The following is a 20,883-nucleotide window of genomic DNA, read 5'->3' as shown; positions in this document are numbered from 1 at the left end:
ATATACTAATATATTTGCTACTATAAAATACTGCTATATAATATTATACAATAATATTATATGCTACTATATTACTATATTGCTATATACACCTATATATTATACAATACTATATTTTACCTTTAACTATTATATTCTATCCTATATACTGCTAAACACTACGAAGCTATATTACCATTTAACTACTTTATAATTATACACCATTATATACTACTATGTTATATTACTATATACAACTATATATTACACAATATACATTAGATACAACTATATATTTACATATACTATATATTTATACTATACTTCATTCATTATATATATGTATAGTTAATACAATACAGTTTTATATATAATTACACAATATTATTATATAATACCATATACTACTATACTATATCCTATATACAATATACTGCTATATATGTATATACTATATATATACTATATATAGTATTATATAGTAGTATATAGCAGTACTACTTTTTATAATTATAAAGTAGTATTTGGTAATATTGTATAATTGTTTATAACAGTATAGTATGAGGTATAGTATTATATAGTAGTATATAATACTATACTTCATACTATACTGTTATAAACAATTATACAATATTACCAAATACTACTTCATAATTATATACTGTTATATACTACTATGCTATTTACTGTATAACACTATATAATGCTATACGTCGTATTATACTGCAATATACTATATACAATATGTATATATACTATTATACAATTGCGTACAACTATATGGATGTATACATTACATTACTGTACAATAGTATGTTATATATTAATGTATACTTCATTACAGTAATATTGTAATATGGTATTAAGGGATTCATGCTGACATATTTTTCATGCTTTTTGACTTTTTGAACTGTATCATTATGGACAATGGTCGCCAATGGGTATTCGTATCTTAGCTTATGATGGCTTCCCCTGGTTTTTCTTGTCATTTTTGGGCGGGGTAAAATGACAAAAACAAATAATATGGCTATTTTCTGAATCTGCAATATTGCCCACAAATTCATCATCCTGCTAAAAGATTCAACATTCTGCAAAAGGCAAAAAGTAAAAAATATATTGAAGGAAGTTAAAAGCAAAAAGGAAGCAGCAACAGAAGCAACCTGGGCTAGGGTTATATGAGAAGGTGGATCAGTCCAGGTGCCATCTTTTTCACAGTGATTACTGAACACCATGCAAACAACAAGCAACGTCAGCCTCCTGATTGGAAAAACAGAAAAGCTTTAGCCCTCTTGCTAGTAGATCACAAGCTCCACACAGTCATCATAACCAAGAGGGCATTCATTGGTGCTATATTGCAGATGGGGCAGTTAGCATTTTCCTTCTGGTACATTTCAGTTGCCCTGTGATAACGCGGCTTAACGTGTCTCGTAAAAGCCTCCCGAGTTGGTAGCTGTCACGGCGGTCTGAGAGAAAACGGGGACTGGTGAAACGACCAAATTAGGACAAAACAGGGTGAATGCCAAAGGAGAAAAATAAATGAATGACACTGATGGTATGAATACTGGGTTAATACAGTAGTATGTGGTTTGGGTGGTTGACTACGCCTTGTTCCCATTGGGCAAAGGCCAACAATAACAAGTTTTTCTCTGCACTCATTAACAGCGTTTTACTGCATTCCTAACCGTAATTCACATGCAGTAAGTGTAACCGTTTTAAAAAAACTCCTCAAGTGCACAGAATCTCTTCAAAACATTGATATATTTATCAGTGTTTAAGGCCTATGAGGTGCCTTAAACACTGATAAATATATCAATGTTGGAGTGGAATCAATATCAATCAACAGGAATCAATAGGTGGAGTGTGAAATTTTCTCACCCAAGTATACACAATTTATACTTCAGGAAATATTCATTTGTAAGTATCTCAAGGTTATATTTATTTGTCCTTATCCAATGCAACTCACATTTATCTCATTCATACAACTGAGCAACTATGGGGTTTAGGGCCTTGCTCAGGAGCCCAGTAGTGGTAGCCTTGTGTGGATGGGATTTGAATTTACACCCTTCAGATCCAAAGTCCAATGCAGTAACCACTAAGCTACCACCTCAAAGGCCCAGTAGTGGCAGTTTGGTGGTGCTAGGATTTGGATTCACAACCTTCTGATCAGAAGTCCAACATCTTAACCAATGAGCTACCACTTCTCAGTGTTAGAGGAGAAGTTGGTTTATCAACAAGTACCCAATGCTTGAGGTATTTGCGGCTGACTGGTCTATTTGAGAATGTCAGCGATGTTTGATGTGTTTGGGTTTCACTAGCCTGAAAGCTTTGTCTATCTAGGCTGCGTTGGTCCAGAAAAGCTTTTGAAAGATGTTGCACAGTAATAATTTATTTTGCACCTGGAGGAAAATATGCAGTACTGCCACATAGTAAAAAAAATTGTAGATTTGTAGATTGTAGATAGATGTTGTGGAGATGTGTTAAATTTCGTTCCGCCACAAGGGTGTTAGTAAAGTCAGGTACTGATGTATGTGAGGTGAGGAGGCCTGGGGTGCAGTCAGCATGAAACACTCATCCCAGAGGTGTTAATAGATCTTTAGCAGGAGAATTCCAACCCATGAACACCATTTCTTCATGGTGCTGGATTTGTGCACAGGTGCATTGTCATGGTGGAAGGGAAAATTTCAGCATCCAAAAAAATGTGGAAAATTCTATACTCAAATCAAGTGTCCCAATATTGTTTGCATACGGTGTAGCTGACATTACGCTAAATATTGTATTGTGTAATCAAAAACAGTTTACTATGTTTCTTCTTTATATTATCAGACTAGTGGCAATAATATGCAGGGAACGGCGTTTGGTTTAGTGGTCGCAAATTTCGTCATAAATTTAGATGTATAAAAAATAAAAAAACATTATATTTGAGAAAAACAAAAAAGATCCCATGTATTACCCATAAAGCACTGGGGTGAGCTTTTACAGCACAGTTTTTACAGAAACGGCAGCAGGGTAATTTATTTAACCACAGAATGTTAGTTAGTTGAAGCTAGATGTCTAAGATAAGATAAGATAGGATATACCTTAATTTGTCCCACAGTGGGGAAATTTCTCTGTTACAGCAGCAAAGAAAAAATAAATGCAAATTTATAAAAGAATACAGACCTATTATAGTATACAGTATATACACAACACAATGTATAAATACAAATAAGAAAAAAGTCTCCTAATGTAAGTGTCCTGGTAGCTCGCAGTCCATCCTGCAAACACACAAAACAATGAAAATGTATCGGTTTTGTTGACTTCTCTCAATAAAGCTGGCTGTTTTGTTATAACGCTGGAGCATTAATCTTTATTCCTTGAGTCGGGAAAACTCAGCGCTCCGTCTCTGACCTGGCGTTCCTGTGGCATCGCGTTTACATTGTTGTATGAGTGTCGTATGAACGAATGCGCCTCCTAGTACCCGTGGTGATTAACCCAGGAAGGCCGATCCTACATTGTCTTGTTGTCCCGAACCAGTTATAAATCATAAGCCTATAAGTATGGAACCATGAGACATCTGTCTTTCATAACTCTCAGACATGTGAAAATTGTTTAACTTTAATCAACTCGTCGAATCCCATCGCTCCCTTCTGTCCATGTTATTTATTACTTATTGTTATTTAAAAAGTGGGATTCATTCAGCTGTGTAATTTTTACATCTTTGATGATGAGAAATGTACATATTCTCCATATAAAAGACACACTGCTATTGCATCAACTAGTTGTTTCATTGTCTAAACGAAATGTTTGGCGAGGTTTTAAACACATACAATGTTTCCCAGATCGCAAATTTGGCGCTGCAGCGACTTGGCAACACACCAAGAAAGTACTAGCAGTCTATTGTGTTCAACCCACATCCACTTTTCCTGCGACATCCGACATCTTCGCTGATGAGGTTCAGCTTCAGGGACGTCCTGTCGTCTTTTCTGAGGGTGGCCCTCTTGGACAACCGGAATCACTTTTTCTTTCTTTGCTGCAACCACGATGCACTTCCTAATGTTTTTGAGTGATGCAGAAGAAAATCTACCTTCACACATTGGATTTTTTTATCCATCCACTTTCCTTAACCATGACACCCATCTCTGATTCATCAGGAACACCGAACTGTATGTGAATTCTTATAACTGAGGGTTGAGTGTCTTGCTGAACAGTGTTGCTAGGATTTAAATCCTAGCAACACCAGTAGGCCAAACACTGAACCCCTCACTGCAAACCTCAACATTGATGTATGTGCGATAAACAGACATTTAGTGCCTTAGCCAGAACCACCAATCTGAAGGAATCTTACTTCCATATTCACCTCATTTTTTGGCGTGGAAAAAAGAAAGAAGATTTTTGATTCCTAATAATGTGAAGGTAGAAATGCAGTTCATGCATGACCTATCTATCTATCTATCTATCTATCTATCTATCTATCTATCTATCTATCTATCTATCTATCTGTCTGTCTGTCTGTCTGTCTGTCTGTCTGTCTGTCTGTCTGTCTGTCTGTCTGTCTGTCCCTCTGTCTGTCTGTTAAATACCCTAGGTTTTCTGCTGAAAAGTTACGATAGGATGCAGAAGTTTAAACTTGTGTGTGTGTGTGTGTGTGTGTGTGTGTGTGTGTGTGTGGGTGGGTGTGTGTGTGTGTGTGTTTAAGTATTTGCTGTGTCTGGCTCCTGTCAAGCAGTTTCATCTCCCAAAGCAAAGAGACTTAAACAGCCTTAATTAATTCTGTTTTGTCCCCAAACAACCTCCAGAGGCTAACACAATGTCGGTGAGCTAACAGCAGCCATGTTTTTGCTTTATGCTGCCAAGGTACACGAAGAGAGAAAGAGAGAGAGAGAGAGAGAGAGAGAGAGAGAGAGAGAGAGAGAGAGAGAGAGAGAGAGAGTAAGAAAAAAAGAAAGAAAGAAGTGTGTCAGACACTTGACTTGACTTCTGATCCAGGCTCGGGTCCTTATTCTCCTTAATGTCTAGTCGTAAGGTTTTTCAAAAGGTCAGAAGTTAATCCTGCATTAACATTTCATTTTGTTCGTCTGGCAGAGTTTTTTTTTTTTTTTATCTAGGCTGACGTACAAGCGAGGAAGAATCCAGCCTGCTGGCATCCCTGCTAGAAGATCACCCATTTCCATTTGAGATCATTTGCAGCTGTTGTTTATAGCAGAAACATCTTTTGAAGGTAGCGGTTTCATTCCTGGAAAGAAAACTCATTGTACCACACCATACAGTTGATTTCTTCACATGGGCTTGCTAGTTTATTGAGAGTGAAGGTGATGTTCATCATGAACAAATCAATTATCTCTGTGTAAATGTCCAAAGGTTCTGGCACTGTCAGATCATTTCCCAGGAAGTCGTGATATCCAGTGTCCCTGGATGTAATTGATTGCCTCCATTCCTTCCATATTCTAAGGAAGGTGGTGGCTCAGTGGTTTGGGTTACTGACCAGAAGGTCGGGAGGTGGTAGCTTAGTGGTTGTGAGTTCAAATGCCAGACACACCGCGTCGCTCTGGATAAGGGCATCTGCCAAATGCCTTAAATGTAACTGTCTGGGCTTTGAACAAGCTGCCACTCTTGGGCCCTTGAGCAAGGCCCTTAACCATCTGTGCTGTATCATAGCTGACCCCAGCTCTGACCCTCTAGGATTTGCGAAGGATATGTAAAGTACTTGACAAATGAAGGCTCTTCTTCACCTGAGATGATAAACAGCCCAACTGACCAATGGCGGGACCCAAATTAGCAAAAGGGAATTGAAACAACATGAATAGAAAAGCAAAAAAAATACAAAATGCAAACAGCAAAAAAAACCACCCCCACCCCTGCTATAACTCGGCCTGCCGTGCCTCACACCTAACCAGCAGAATGTCATCACTTTCCCATAACGTAGGTGGATTGTGAAAGAATCATAATTGTATCATCTTTGCAACTGCAGCACTTTTTTTTTAATTTCACAACGTACCAAAGGGTTTGTTTTTGGCATCGTTGTGCAAAGCGTGACTCATTGTAACCATAAAGGTCATTGTGTAAATCAAAATATACCCCAGATTGGATTCTGTCCTGGTGTCTTTAATACGCCACACTAGGTAGCAAGAAAACATATTGCATGCTGACACGTATTCTACCTACGTAAACGGTAAGGTGGTGTAACCTAGTTTATCTTGTTCAATTTGAGTGATTTGTTGAGTGATGTTTGAATGTTCTTACACCAGGGTTTCGAATGAATACTGGATTGTGATTGGCTGGAAGGAGTTCAGGGCGGAGATCAGAGTGTTGAACACCCGGGTAGAATGCAGGCAGTTTGATCAGTGTTCTAAATGAAGGTGTTTTTACTCATCACATGGACACCTCACAGAAAATTCTTTCTTCGCATATCCCAGCGAGGCTAGGAAGCAGGGGTCAGCCATAATACAACACCTGTGTGTTTTCTTTTCACGTGCCTATACATCACTGCGGTACTTCAGTCCCACACAAGCTCTGCTTTACATTTTAATTCTTACAGCTTTTAAATATAAAAATGGCTGTGGTATCTTGCTGTCTCGCTAAACCATAACTCCAGAAGCCCAACTAATTGATAACAGCATTCGTTGACAACGAATTTCAATATCAATTATTATCGAATAATTGTTGCAGCTCTAGAGGAAATAAAGAAATTTGTTAAACTACACTGAAATAAGTAGAACAGTTAAGTACTGTAGATCATCTTCAGAAAATTTTATATTAAATATAAAACACACAAATATTTTCTATTTATTTAATTTTATTTAATCATTTTAATTTGTGTGAATTTAATTGATTATTCAATTTAACCAATATAATAATAAAAAAAACATTGTATTGCATGAGATTTATTTGACACTCATTTAAGTGTAATAAACAAATTTGATTTATTCGATTTTGATCAAATATTATTGTATATATTATTTAAACAAGCAGGCATTTGATTGAAAATTGTTAAAAAAAAAAAAAGTAAACTGTTCAAACTGTGTTAATAAAAAATTACAAGCAATTTGAAAATTTTAAAATTTCTTCCCCCAAGCTGTAACGGAATTGAACCGAACCTTATATATATATATATATATATATATATATATATATATATATATATATATATATATATATATATATATATATATATATGAGGGGATGGTAAGATTCAGCATTTTACATCGGTGCATTGGCATTAAAGGTAACAATGTGATGTCAAAACGTGTGCATCAGAGACAGTTTGTTTTTTTGTTTTACAATGCATTGTTTTAAACAAATTTGCATTGTTAAAAAACACTTTATTTATATATAATCACTAGTAGATGCTTTTAGATGTATTATTTAGAAAGCGACCAATAATATGTGAGCAATATTTGATGTGTAGATCGATTTCTCGTCGCTAAACCGTGTCTCGAGCGCGTTCTCTCAGCACTGCCACTGCTACGTGAACACGACGTATCACAGCTCTACGAGGCGTGTCCTGAGAGTCACATGCAATAGGCAGAGCTGTAACTTCCTGCACACAGAACAGGAAAAGAACATCTGTAAATTGATGATGTGCTGCATGTCTGAACCAAAAAAAAATTAAGTGAACTGTCACTTTTCATAGTCATATTGAATTGTACAGCACCCTTTTTTTTTTAATCATTGCAACGTATTGCATTGTGGTGAATAGAATTCAAATAGAATCGCAACGGGGTGAATACTTTCGCACCGCATCTGTAGCTGCATCATATGTCAATGTATAAATCTTTGATGTATCGTAACGTTGGCTATGAATCTCATCAGCCTCAGTTATGGAGATTCATTCCACATTAAAAAAATGCTTCTTCCATGCATTCCTTCTATAATTTCCCATATACTGTAGCTAGCACACATTAAAACTCTACTGCTTTAGCACTGTGCAGACTTCTGCACACAAATATTTATCTCCAGTGTGAAATAAAAAAAACACAAAGAAACACGCCGTGGCTGTTCGACTACATTTATGGGAAACAAAAATAATAGGTACTTTGTTCCAATTGTCAGTTTTGGCCATACCTCTTTTTTCCAATGTTTGATGATCGCTTGAAAACCTGATTTCTATTGACATGTTAGCATTGCTGTTTTAACGGATCGGCGTGGAGGATTTCGAGTGCAAGGTGACATGCACACACATGCTTGGTATTGCAGAGGGTTTAATCATTAGGAGTTGGGAAAGTGGATTGCTATGAGGTCAGACCTCACACCTGTTCAAGCATACACACACACACACACACACACACACACACACACACACACATACTGAAGTAGATGAGCCATTAAAGGCCTCTCAGGTTAGTCATAAACTCTCTCAGTCTCTCAGAGAAGGTTGGAACGTAACTGCCAAAGCAAATAAGGCGATTAAATAAAAGAGCATGGTTATAATTTATAATGAGAGTGTGAGGTGTAAAGGCAGAAAAAAACACACAGGGATTTATCGCACCGAGGCTCATCCTTCAGCCCATGACGAGGTGCCACAAAAATCAATCTGCTCTTCTCTTGCAAACATGAATGATCACAAGCTAACTCTCTCCCAAAACACACACACACACACACACACACACACTTCGCTCTCAAATCGTTCTCACCAAAGCCACCCAGTTGCGCAACTTTCCTGCTAAAACGAGTGTGACACGCAGGTCAGAGAGGAGCGGCTGTGGGAACCTTTGCACACGTTCAGCATGCAAAACACTCTTTCAACTTCCAGCAGCACCGTTTGGATATTGTACGGTCATAAGGAATACGACCAGAACAGAGACTTGTGACATATGTGAAAATTGAATGTCTTTACATAAATTCATTAATATTTACCTACCACAATATTCTTTTGACAATAATGTCCTCTAAAAAAATGTTGTGTAAAATCTATTGATGAGGTCTGGAGGCCACTTGCATACGATCCTGGACCATTGACTGATACACTACCATCTGTTTTACCACATTACAACCTCAATGTACCTGTACACACTGTATATATTACTTCTGTGTATATTTACCTACCTACCTACTTACCTTCAAGCCAAAGGATTCAAATATACACATTCTTGGTTGATTTGGAAGCCATCGTTTTGTTTTCTCCGGCCGAGTTGTAACCTTCTGGCAGAGGCAACCAGGCTCTGAGCCAAAATATCCAAAAGCCATCCATCTTTAATCTTTACAACAATAATCCACTACATTAATATATGGTTTTACCATCTCCAATTGAATGTTGATGTTCTCAGATAGGGTTATTTCTTCTCTTATTCAACATGGTTTGTACCTTAAACTGGACGTTTATTGGTACCCTGATTAGATAGACCTTAATGTCAAGTTTTACTGATTCCTCTCTCTCTTGCGTATGCCGTATGTGTAAAATGCAACACATCACTTTTTCCCCCCATGCCTCTTCATGCCATAAAGGGTTAAAATAGAGTTTGTAAGAGATTTTATTTTGCGCCACTCCTATGCATCGTGAGCGAACAGGTCAGGGTGAATTGATTAATCATCATACAGCAGCAGCCATCGATGAAGCCAAACAGAACAGCAGCATGACTCGGAGGATGTGCCGACCCATGCATCATGTTTTGTTTTGCTATTACTGTCCAAAACCGATCCACCCTGACCTGTTTTGTTCAAAGCCGCAAAATGTGGGAACAGCGTGAGAAAGAAAGGAGGTTCTCATGGGATAAAAACATGTAGAATTCAGATTCCTTTTTATGACTGTCATATTTTTTTGGCCTTGTCACTAAAACTTAGACATTCTATAATTTCTTGTCAACATCAAACGTGTGATTTTTTTTTTCCAGAAACACAAGCAAATGAACTTAAAAAAATTTGTTTACCAGAATAGCAGGAAGTGTTTGCTGCCTAAAAATGCAATTAATCTGGCTTAAAGGCGCTTCCCAAAACGGGCAAATTCATATCATGCAACCTTTTAGTTTTTGTCAGAGTTCCTAAGTTATTTGCAAATGTTTTGCTATCAATCAGAATTAAGATGTCAGGTACAGTGTGTGGTAAATTAATAACTTACATATTTCTCTAAATGTGAAAATTCCCACAAAGTTTAAAAGCTATGTTGTTTACCAGAATCTCATGTGGAATGTAATTTGGTTATTTCTTGTTTAGCCTACTTAGCACTGCATTTGGGTTCAAGAATAAAAGAAGAAGAAAAAAAAATTGTGGTTCTTTGGTTTCCTTTTGATTTCCAAAAACATCAAGCTACACATGCTACTCTTAAGATCTCCTGACCGGTTCTGGACCGGCCTGATCCATCCTGAGGTCCTACATTCTTTTGGATATAATTCTTATCACTGGAAACCCACTCGCTGCGGCTGAAGATGCCTCCAGCATGGACAGCCTAAAGATTCATGGGATTATAATGTTTGCTAAACACTTAGGGATTATGAAGTTGGCTTTGGCCTGCCATTAATCCAAACAGCTTTGCACTCACGTCTTCATCGGTAAACAGTTAATAACCCAAATTAAATAAACTTTATGTTGAAACTATAATAAGTGTCCAGGTGCACAAAGCCAGCTTTGTGAAGATATGGTTTACATGGGTTGGAGTGGAAGATATTGAGACCCTCAACCTCAACCTGAAAAAAATTCCAACTTGGTGCCAGGACCACCTCCAACTTCAATGGATTTATACTGCATGTTTGTATTGTTGTCAATTACAATTTAAGTGGCACAAGAACAACATTTGCCCACTGTGCCCCACCCCTTACACCCACCCATCCCTTTTCAACCCCTCAAATCCCACCCCTACACCTCCCCACTCTTGATTTCATTCCAGTCTTCTATGACAGGCAGCAGAGGAATGTGATCTGAATGGTGCAATAGAAAAAGCATTTCACTGATGACATTGTGGATTCCTATTGCTCCAAAACACAGCGTCTTTGGAAATTCTTGCTGAAGAACTACTCACTGGGGGATTTTTTCCCCCTTTCTTTTCCATCCAATTCAGAGCAGCTTGTCATTGTAAAAAAAATAATAGTCCATACTGTGGGCATGTTGGATGATGGAGGGTATTTTGCTGTGCTATTTACTTGATGGTGTTCTCATGGTTTGAATGTTCAATCGTTCTCTTCTTCTTTCTCGTTTCTTGGCTTACTTATCAGTATATAACAATGTTCATTATTGCTCCCCCATGCTGTTCAGGGGCAAATCCTGGCTCAGGCCCAACTGTCAGTGGGACGATGTCCTGCTTAACACACTGTGATTCATGTTTTTGGCTGCAGGCGTTTCCCAGCACGAACGGCCTTCAGGCAGATCAGCCGGTTTTCCAGTTGGTCGAGCGAAATTAGCTGTGTGGAAATGCTTCAGGCAAAAAATCTGATTGGACCCGAAGCACACTAGACATGGATGGACTTTGTAACACTGCTTAATTTTGGGAGTTTTTATGTGAAACATGAATCAACGAAATTGCAAAGCTGTGTCGTGACTGGTCAAACATCTCTGTATAAATCTTATCATTCCTCAACAAATCTCGCTCTCCTTCTCCTGTCTTTTAATTCTTCTTTCTCAAAATCCTTTCATCAATCCTAATCAATCCATTCTTTCCCTTCTTTATCACCCTCTTCCCCTCCTGCTTCCTATCTCTTCCTATCTCAAGTTTTCTCTTCCTTCACTTTCTTCTTTATCTCTCGCCCTAATTATTTAATCCACCTTCTGACTCTTTTACTGCTTATCTCCAAAACCCTTCCCATTAAGTTTTCCTGACTTTTATCTCTCAGGAATGAAAAGACCCTAAATATTCCAAATAAAGCTCTTTTTCCACCCTATTCACTCCAAACGGTGTGTCTTTCTCACATTATACCCTTCCACTGTTGTCTCCAGTGAGTGTGGTGTAATTATCCACAACATCAGTCTCGCCTAGATGAGGAGGCGTGGCAGGGGGAGGGGGTGGTTTTAGGGGGAGGGGGATTCCCTTTTCAGGACCAGCTCTATTATCTATTCATAGTTCTTCTTTAAAGACAGCAAGACACAGCTGTTCCAATCGTAGGATAAAGACCACTGCCCTACCCCTAACCCCCACATGCACATCTCTGGTTCATAACAGACTCCCGTCACTGCTGCTCCTTTCTCTCACCATCGTTTTTTCTGTCATTCTTCTGTCTCGTTCTGCAAAGTGGAGGAAATGGGTTGAGGAGGATCTGCACCTCAAAGGAAGGGGGTGGCAGATGTGTCAAGCAGCTCAAACCAACTGTCCTTGCAGATGTGCCCATGACTGCAGCTCCAGCTATGGGATAACAGCCTGGTCCCAGCTGATGAATAATATATACACATCAGTGCTTATAAATTGGGCTTTGAAAGATCAGGAGGTAATTTACTCACCCAAAGGGAAGTTCCTCCATCTGGCTGACATCAATAATAACAAATGCTTACCTTTAAGACTTACCTGGAAGATACTTAAAGAGCACATTGTTTTAATACTGTAGGAGTTTCTGTGACTGGCTTTGAATCGACTACTCGTTCTCAACTCCACACTCATCAGGGAGGAGAAGCAGTATATGAACCAATGGAAGTTTTTCTAGCGCACCAAAGAGCTCGATCAGAACTTTTACACCACATAAAACAAAAATCCAACAAATTTTAAATATTCATTCTATAGCTTATAATAACATTAAAGCTAATATATTTGCAGCAATGGTTAGCTTTCTATTTACAAAACTTTTATTTGGACTCAATGGGGACCTTACATTTACATGTGTGGCATTGGCAGAGCAAGTCTCTATCATTAAATATATTCTGAGGCAGGTTTATTAGAAAACCATCAAGAATACCATCAAACACTGTTGGGAATGAAAATATTTGGAAAGCAAGGTTTAATTCAAGAACCTCTGGAAGATGTTGGTCTTTTGACATAGCCTATAGGCCGCTAGAGAACTGGAAGTTGGTTTACCTCAGTGCCAGAACGGGGAAGAGTCTGAAAGCATCCATGTACCTTTCGAGATTGTGGAAGCGTTCATGCATTGGTTAAAGACTGGACGGAGCTTTATTTGTCACATATACATTACAGCACAGCAAAATTCTTTTCCTCACATATCCCAGCCTGTTCAGAACCTGAGGTCGGCCATGATACAGCCCAAGATTGGCAGCTTGGCGATACCGGGCTTGAACCCCCGACCTTCCGATCCGTAACCCAGCAAGTTAACTGCTGAGCTACCACTTCCCCATGAAGAACAGGTAGCATAGCATTGTGAAATCTCCATTGGTCGTGTACAGGAAACAGAACTGAGCAGTCTACCGCTTGACACTTCTAGTCCGTGTCGTTCGTTCTTTCGTCACGTGACTTCCATAAAGGCTATGCAGTTATACTGTCTATACATATATTTTATTGGAACTATAGTCAAATTTTGTGTATGTAGATGTGTTGGGGATCTGCTTATTGCAAATGTAACATTTTATTCGGTTTCTGACAGAAGGAACAAAATGAAACGAATGATTTATTTCGAAGTCACTAAAATGATCCGATCTTTCTGTCACTATTTTGTTTAGTAGGTAAGATTTTAATCTTTTCGATTTTTAACTCAAAACTTCTTTAAGTTGGGGTTTTTATTCAAATGTAAGAGTTAGATACTGAAAAACGTGTATGCTAGTTAGCTTGTTGTGTTTTTAAGCCACTTCATTCAGAAAATGAGGCTGAATAGTAATAATAAAGCCATTCATTTCTTTAATGTTTTAAAGACCCTTTTTTTTTTTTGGAGTTTTAACCCCAGATTTAGGTTATTATTATTATCTACAGAAATACTCCCACAAAGCGCGCAGGTGTCTGAGGTAAATCAGAGGAAACCGTGTAACCATTTCAATGACTGATAGGTGGGTCACGTGACGCGTATTCACACGCTTTCACGTGTTCAAAACAACAAAAGAAAAAAACCCACAGGAGACACGAAACCTGTTTCTTCTAATCGCTCGTTTCCACTTTCCCCCTCCAAATTTCTCGTCTTTCATACTTTCATTAATAAACAACAATAAATTGCGGTTTGTACACTTACTTCAGGCTGCACTTTAAACATTCCCCTAACCCCGTCTCTCCGCGCCACGCCCCCTTGATGAATATCGCTGAATATTCATGAGGTGCCGGTTTGGACCACGCCTCTCGTTTTTTTCCTCCTTCCTCCACCCAGCCCACTTCTCTCTCTCTCTCTCTTTCTCTCTCTCTCTCACTCACTCTCTCTCCCTCTCTCTACTGGACGGTATAGATACATAGATAGAAAGCGCTCTTTCCCACAGCCGGAGAGGTTTGATTGTTTTTTCCGCTCTGCAGTCCGAGAAGAAGCGGAGAACATCGTGGAAACAACCAGACAAAAAAAGAGGAGAGGAGAAAACTTTAAGAAAAAGAAGGGCATACATAATAAGAATAAGAAGAGGAAAGAAGATTGGTGGATAGAGTGGCTTTTTTCTATCTATCTATCTATCTATCTATCTATCTATCTATCTATCTATCTATCTATCTATCTATCTATCTGTCTATCTGTCTATCTGTCTGTTTATCTATCTATCTCTGGACTGGTGCGGAGGAATTTATTGTCGTTCGCCAGGGGCTCACTGACTTTCAGGTGAAGTTTTGGGGCAGCGGACCGGAGGAGAGGCGGCACAATGCGGAGGTCGAGCTCCACTTTCACCGCCGCCGCCTGCCTTCACCTCCTCATCCACTGCTTCTGCGTGAAGGTGAGTCCTTGTGCGCAAAACATGTGCGCAAAATCTCCGTGTTTACCTGTGCGTAAAACATGCGCGTTTTCCTGTGCGTAAATCATGCGCGTTTTCCTGTGCGTAAAACATGCGCGTTTACCTGTGCCCTTACCTGTGCGTTGATCTGTGCGTAAAACATGTGCGTTCATGCCCCTGGAACCCCTAACGCACGTTCCCAGGGTATGTGCAATCTGCACAGACACATGTCCTCTTTTCCTTTCTTTATTTTTAAAGTGCGTCATTTCTAATCTAGCTGAACTTTTCTAATTGCGCACCTTCCCACCAAGTTTCTCCATCAAGTGACCTCCTCAGCATGACCATGAAGAACCACATATGTACCGACCACCCTGTCAAAACACACATCGTGTATATACACACTCACACACACACTCAAAAAACAAACTAAACAGCATCTTTTACTCAGTATTTTGGATGATCTCCAGAAACCCTGTTTGCAAAGATTCCTGAAAATGTTCTCAACTTTCACTGTCTCCTTCTGCGTCTAGAGCTTCGACTGATCCAAAAAAATGTTTTTGTCCCTCACTCCTTCTATTTGCGGATCCCTGAGAAACTTTTGGTCGAGTGCTTTTCGAAAACCTTTATTGGTGAAAACACTCACTTTTATTGGTTGAGCGGTTTCGATGTTGTTTTGAGAGGAGAAAGAGAACTCATTTAGGTCTCATGAGAAGGAGAGTAGAATCGCTTCAAATGAGAGTGGCTGCAGAGATTTCTGAAACATGCATGGAAAAAAAAGGAAAAACACAATTCCTCCAGAGCCTTGAGAGCTTTTTTTTCAAGCTTGCGCCACAAAATGCATTTTGTAATGTAATGTAATGTAGGGTTTCTTTTCTGTCAGCAAGAAAAACATTTCACATTGGAGAAAACAAATGATGTATAATTTTACTGCATTGTTCCAGACTCCTCTTTAGACCATTTTCAGGGTATGAATGACAAATATAAGTCTGTTGGACATCCGCATTGTCTGAGAGGCTATAAGTGTCCTCGAAACCATTCATTCGATCTGGAAAATAAACGGTTTGAGTGTTTCTTTAACAATCGTCTTCCCTTTTCCCGTTCTGTCCAGCTGTGTGAAACATCAGGCCATTTCGAGTTGCGCGTGCTGTCGGTCCGGAACGTGAACGGCCAGCTGCAGAGCGGTTCTTGCTGTGATGGCACAAAGAACGCAGCGGACAAGAACAGATGCACGAGGGACGAGTGCAATACATATTTCCGCCTCTGCCTTAAGGAGTACCAGTCCAGGGTGACCCCCGGTGGGCCATGCAGTTTCGGCAGCGGGGCGACCCCCGTGATCGGCGGGAACGTGGTGCCGGCGGCAAGCCTGGAGGAGAACGACAAGGCTCGCATCGTGCTGTCGTTCAGCTTCGCCTGGCCGGTGAGTTCTACCTCAGCGCCTCGATATATAACCTCGATATAAACACGTCCAAACAGTTTATTTGTCGAAGTTTACTTCTCGTACTCGCATTCCTTCCTTCGCTTCCTCAACAGGGTTGTTTTTTTTTCCGTGTGACTTCGAAACCCAACATTTGGGAATGCCTTGGCACCCGAGCGAAGAGGAAGTGGAAGAAGGAGGGGCTGCTTAGGACAGTAGATTCGCTATCAGGAACCGTTATCGAGATCAAAGTCTCGAACAATGGCGCCTCCTGTAAACAGTTTATCAGCTGGTGTCCTCCACTTCTAAGCCCTGTGTCATCGCACACAATGGGGACCTGGAACGTGGCGTATTGATTTCCAATAATCAGGCGATCATCAAACAATTCGAGTGGTCATGTGTTGTTTTTTTTGTCCCACCTCCTCCCCCCACTTAGTCGGACTTGTCTCTTGTCTGGTTCATGGTTCTTGTCAAAAGTCCTCAGATATACCGTTCTTATCGGTTATTTTTAAGATTCTATAAAATTTCAAGTTCCTGAATGCCACGATTGTTCGTAGTGTTGTGTTTTACTTTCGCGACCCCAAAGGGCTTCGCTGTCAATACCAGGTCAGACCAAGTCAAGTCTGAGGGGGCCAATTAGACCTTGTTACCATGGCAGCCATCCTTCAAAACCTTTTGCCGTCCCCCCCTTCTTTCTTTCTTTTTTTTTTTTGCAGCCGTCTGTCTGTGGAATGGTCCGGACCAGCTCCAAAAATTCATCCTGAATGGAGAATAATTAGACATTGTCATCTTGCATGCTTTCTTTTCCCTTCAATCTCTACCTAGCAATTCCAGCGGCGGTCTGACCCTCGGCACAATGAACCCAACAAAGGGCTGGGTTTAGAAGGGAGCACAGCGGGTGTGCTTGTGTGTGTTTTGTGTGTGTGTGTGTGTGTGTGTGTGTGTGTGTGTGTGTGTGAGAGAGTGTGTTTTGATCCCCGTGTTGTACTTTTTTGTTTTGCATCATCAGCAGTGCCTAGGGCTTGTGTGTTTAGGAAGCGGTTGCGAGGAAACCGTTCTCTTTAACAGTACACCAGTTTTCCAGTTTTGTTTTATTATTTCATTTTTGGATCGCGGTGGGGGGCGGGGGCGGTTGGGGGGCAGCGGCTGTGTCAGTTGGCGAGGGTTTTGGAACGGTGCGCCATTGGAGTTGTTAGCTCAGGGAGTTCCCAGTTACTCAGTTCAGATGCGTTGTAGCCAGGAAATGCCTCACCTCCGAGAACATTTAATACACAGCAAACACGGGGTGACGTTATAAACCCCATCTTACAGGACCAGAACAATCTCGATTTCATTGAAATTGTCATGGCTATGTTGGGTTTTTTAATACGTAGCTGTATATGTTAGCGGGAACATTTCTCACAGATTGTGCAAATGGGTCGAATTAAGTGAAGTCGATTTGACACGTGTGTCAAACGTGACTCACCAAGAGATAAAACATTGTCGGGAACATGAAAATTCTGCGCTTACGTTTTACCTTGTGCATCCAATAGTAAGTTTGTATGGATTCTACTGACAATCCATGAAATGGTTGCTAGAGTTCCTTATGAATGTTCAGCAGTTTGGAATACTGTGGATTTTTGTATGGAACATACCAGGAGTTTCTTAGAAATTTGTCTAATTTTCAAATGTCACGTACCAGCAGTTTGGTGGAATTCAGTGCTTTAGAATTTGGTGAAGTACTGTAAATGGAATTTTGTATTGAAGTATTGAATGGAATTTTGCATTCAAGTATTGAATGGAATTTTCTGCAGTGTGGTGGAATTTTGTGGAGTTTTGAATGGAATGATCTGCAGTTTGGTGGAATTCTGTGGAGTTTTGAATGAAACGTACCGGGAGCTAGAATTCTGTCGAATTTTATTTTGAACATATCTGCAATTTAATGGAATTCTGTGGAGTTTTGTATTGTATGGTTTGGAATGGCACTCAGTAGCAGGTTGGTGGAACTCTATGAATATTTGTATGGAATGTTCTGCAGTTTGGTGGAATTGTGTGGAGTTTTAAATTGAACACACCAAGAGTTTGATTGAATTTAGTAGAGTTTTATATTAAACATATCAGCAGTTTGGTGGAATTGTGTGGAGTTTTGAATTGAATGTTATGCAGTTTGTTAGAATATTTGTATGGAATGTTGAAATCTGTATATTTTTGTATGGGACATACCGGCAGTTTGGTGAAATTTTGGTGAGTTTTGAGGGATTGTTCTGCAGTTTGGTGAAATTCTGTGGCATTTTAAGGGAATGATGTGCAGTTTACTGGAATTCTGTGCAGTTTTAAGGGGATGATCTGCAGTTTGCTGGATTTCTGTGGAGTTTTGCATGGAACATCCCCCCACTGAATATGGAATGTACCACAATTCTGGGACATTTCTAATGAAATGAAATTCTGATTTGCATGGAATATACTGAAATTTCTGTGTGTTTGTCTGGAACGTACCACAGCTCCATGCCATTCCTTCTATGGAATTTATCAATTATTGCCAATTGCATGAAATTCCAATTTGCATGAAATGTAACGGGATTGTTTGGACGTGGATTCACAGATCTATGCAGTTATTGGTGTGTGTGTGTGAGTGATTTGTAATGGAACGTTCCACAGTTCAATGAAATTCCAATTTATATGGAATGTACTGGAATTCCATGCAGTTGTGTGTTCATGTGGAACATACCACAGCTCCTTGCTGTTCTCTGTAAGGGACATTTTATAATTACAAACGATTCCATTGAGAAAAACCCAATTTATGGACTTGGCATGCATATCTATATGCAGTTTTTGAATCCTGTGCCGTCACAATGCCGTCTTGACACGACACAATTCCTTGAAATTAAACAATTATAAATGGAAAAATCACGTTTTTCCACGTGATTTCGACTGGATGAAAGGTGATGCAACTGCAAAAGCGTTCCTGCTTCTGTTCATGCCGGCGGGAAAATGTAAAAAAGCTATTTCTAGAGCAGTGTGCAAGATGCGAGCTCGTATCTGCAGACCGAAAACGTGTAATATGGATGTCGGTGTGTGGACGATGTCCAGACATCCCCTGTTTTATGAGCAGCGTGTGTGTGTGTGTGTGTGTGTCCCTCCTATTAACTCGGACCATTCCTGTGTTAGTGCATGTGAATGTTTTTGCCCCCATACACTGCCCCCTAAATCTCACCAACCCTCCCCCCCACCCGCATCCTCAATCCGAACAGCTCTACTGTGTTTTCTGTTCTTTGTCTTCGATCAGTAGAAATGGCTGATGTGTGTGTGTGTGTGTGTGTGTATGGGTCTCCATTTCGTCCTGAATTAAGGGCTGAAATGCTGTGTGTGTGTGTGTGTGTGTGTGTGTGTGTGTGTGTGTGTGTGTGTGTGTGTGTGTGTGTGTGTGTGTGTGTGTGTGAGTATTCCATTCCCGGCCACCAGCGGCTGTATGTATTAGCTGTAAACAATAGCGCTGGGCACAGGGCCGGGCGGATTAGGGTGAATAAAGCCTGGTGGGTCACACACACAGTGCGGTGGGCCATGGAGAGGCGACAGGAAGCTCAGGAGGACTTTGTGCTGAAGAGGCTAGAATGTGTGTGTGTTTGTGTTTGTGTGTGTGTGTGTGTGTGTGTGTGTGTGTGTGTGTGTGTGTGTGAGAGAGAGAGAGATTTTCACTAGACCTAAATGGGTGCATACAGTTCATGAGAGTGTGTGTGTGTTCATATGTGTGTGTTTGCCTTCTTCTTTTTCGTTTTTCATTCTTTTAAACTCACTGTAATACAGTGGAAGGGAGAAAGAGAGAACGCGTGTCGCCACTCCTCCTCTCGCCTCTTTTCTTCCATTTATTCGCTTTTTCTCTCGTCTCTCGTTTTCCGTTCAAATCCCCGACCTACACTCCTCCGTCGCGTCACGGTTTTCGATGCTAGAAATTGTCATTTCTTTCAGCATCAGTTGCAATGTTTTCTTTGTCCTTTTTTTCATTACTCACGACCCAAAAAATAGGAAAATATGCAGCTTTCTTATTGGACAGTAGTCGCTTCGGAAGCAGACGATCGGTCTGATTATTCCTGTCGATCAAACAGCACAACACACTCATTATTATCATTATGATGATGATGATGATGATGGTGATGCCTCAACCAGATTGAGAAGAATCTCTTTCACATGGATGTTCGTCTTAACTCGTTCTGTCCGGCTCTGTAGATGTTTCGCTTCTGCGATTGTATCCCGTGTTGTTTTATATCAACACAACGTCAGGCAGGGCCGCAAAAAACCCAACTCATAGTTCGCCTAGAGCTGCGAAATATCTAGTGGGCGGGGTCTTGGCGAGGGGGCGTGGCGGCTTTGACTTCATTTCGCTCTCTCGTACCCCTGCTACAGCCGGAGCCCATTACCCACGAATGGGATTGTCTGACATGAGCCTTGTGTTAGGCTGTACCATGCTGTGTGTGTGTGTGTGTGTGTGTGTGTGTGTGTGTGTGTGTGTGTGTGTGTGTGTGTGTGTGTGAGGATGATCTACTGCAGTATTTCATTGAGCTGTGCTACGCTGAGAGGGAATGTGTGAGAGCTGAAGAGAGTGTGTGAAGCGAGGAGAGAGGGGCTACACTTACCCTCTATCTTATACACACACACACACACACACACACACACACACATAATCGCACACACTATCCACTACTCCTAACCCACACACACTGGCCCTCCGGCCCTTGGTGCACAATGCGCTTGCATTCTTTCAGAGTCGCACACACACAAAACACACACACACACACACACACACACACACTCTGCTGTGTGTGACTTGTGTGTGTGTTATC

General features: G+C 40.3%; 1 protein-coding gene and 1 long non-coding RNA gene across 5 annotated transcripts in view; one reads left to right on the top strand and one right to left on the bottom strand.

Moving 5' to 3' along the window:
- Positions 1-11,375: 11,375 nt before the first annotated feature.
- On the bottom strand, positions 11,376-12,508 carry LOC310716077. The gene is made up of 2 exons (XR_014530482.1): positions 12,380-12,508; positions 11,376-12,245 (listed from the first exon to the last, which is right to left on the bottom strand). It is a non-coding gene; the product is annotated as an uncharacterized lncRNA (long non-coding RNA).
- Positions 12,509-14,154: 1,646 nt separating this feature from the next.
- jag1a (jagged canonical Notch ligand 1a) overlaps positions 14,155-20,883 on the top strand; it is a 41,892-nt gene continuing 35,163 nt past the window's right edge. For 3 of the 4 annotated variants that reach the window (XM_083522729.1, XM_083522728.1, XM_083522727.1), the window contains exons 1-2: positions 14,163-14,655; positions 15,761-16,069. In XM_083522729.1, coding sequence (XP_083378855.1) covers positions 14,584-14,655; positions 15,761-16,069 — 381 coding nt within the window. In that variant the 5' untranslated portion in view covers positions 14,163-14,583. Of the gene's footprint in view, positions 14,656-15,760; positions 16,070-20,883 lie in introns of all 4 variants that reach the window. The other variant, XM_083522730.1, reaches the window with a different exon arrangement.

Source organism: Silurus aristotelis (genome assembly GCF_946808225.1).
Source record: "Silurus aristotelis genome assembly, chromosome: 20".
NCBI classification, from domain to species: Eukaryota; Metazoa; Chordata; class Actinopteri; order Siluriformes; family Siluridae; genus Silurus; species Silurus aristotelis.
The sequence above is the reverse complement of the archived record's forward strand: the minus strand, read 5'-3'. Positions and strand labels throughout refer to the sequence as shown.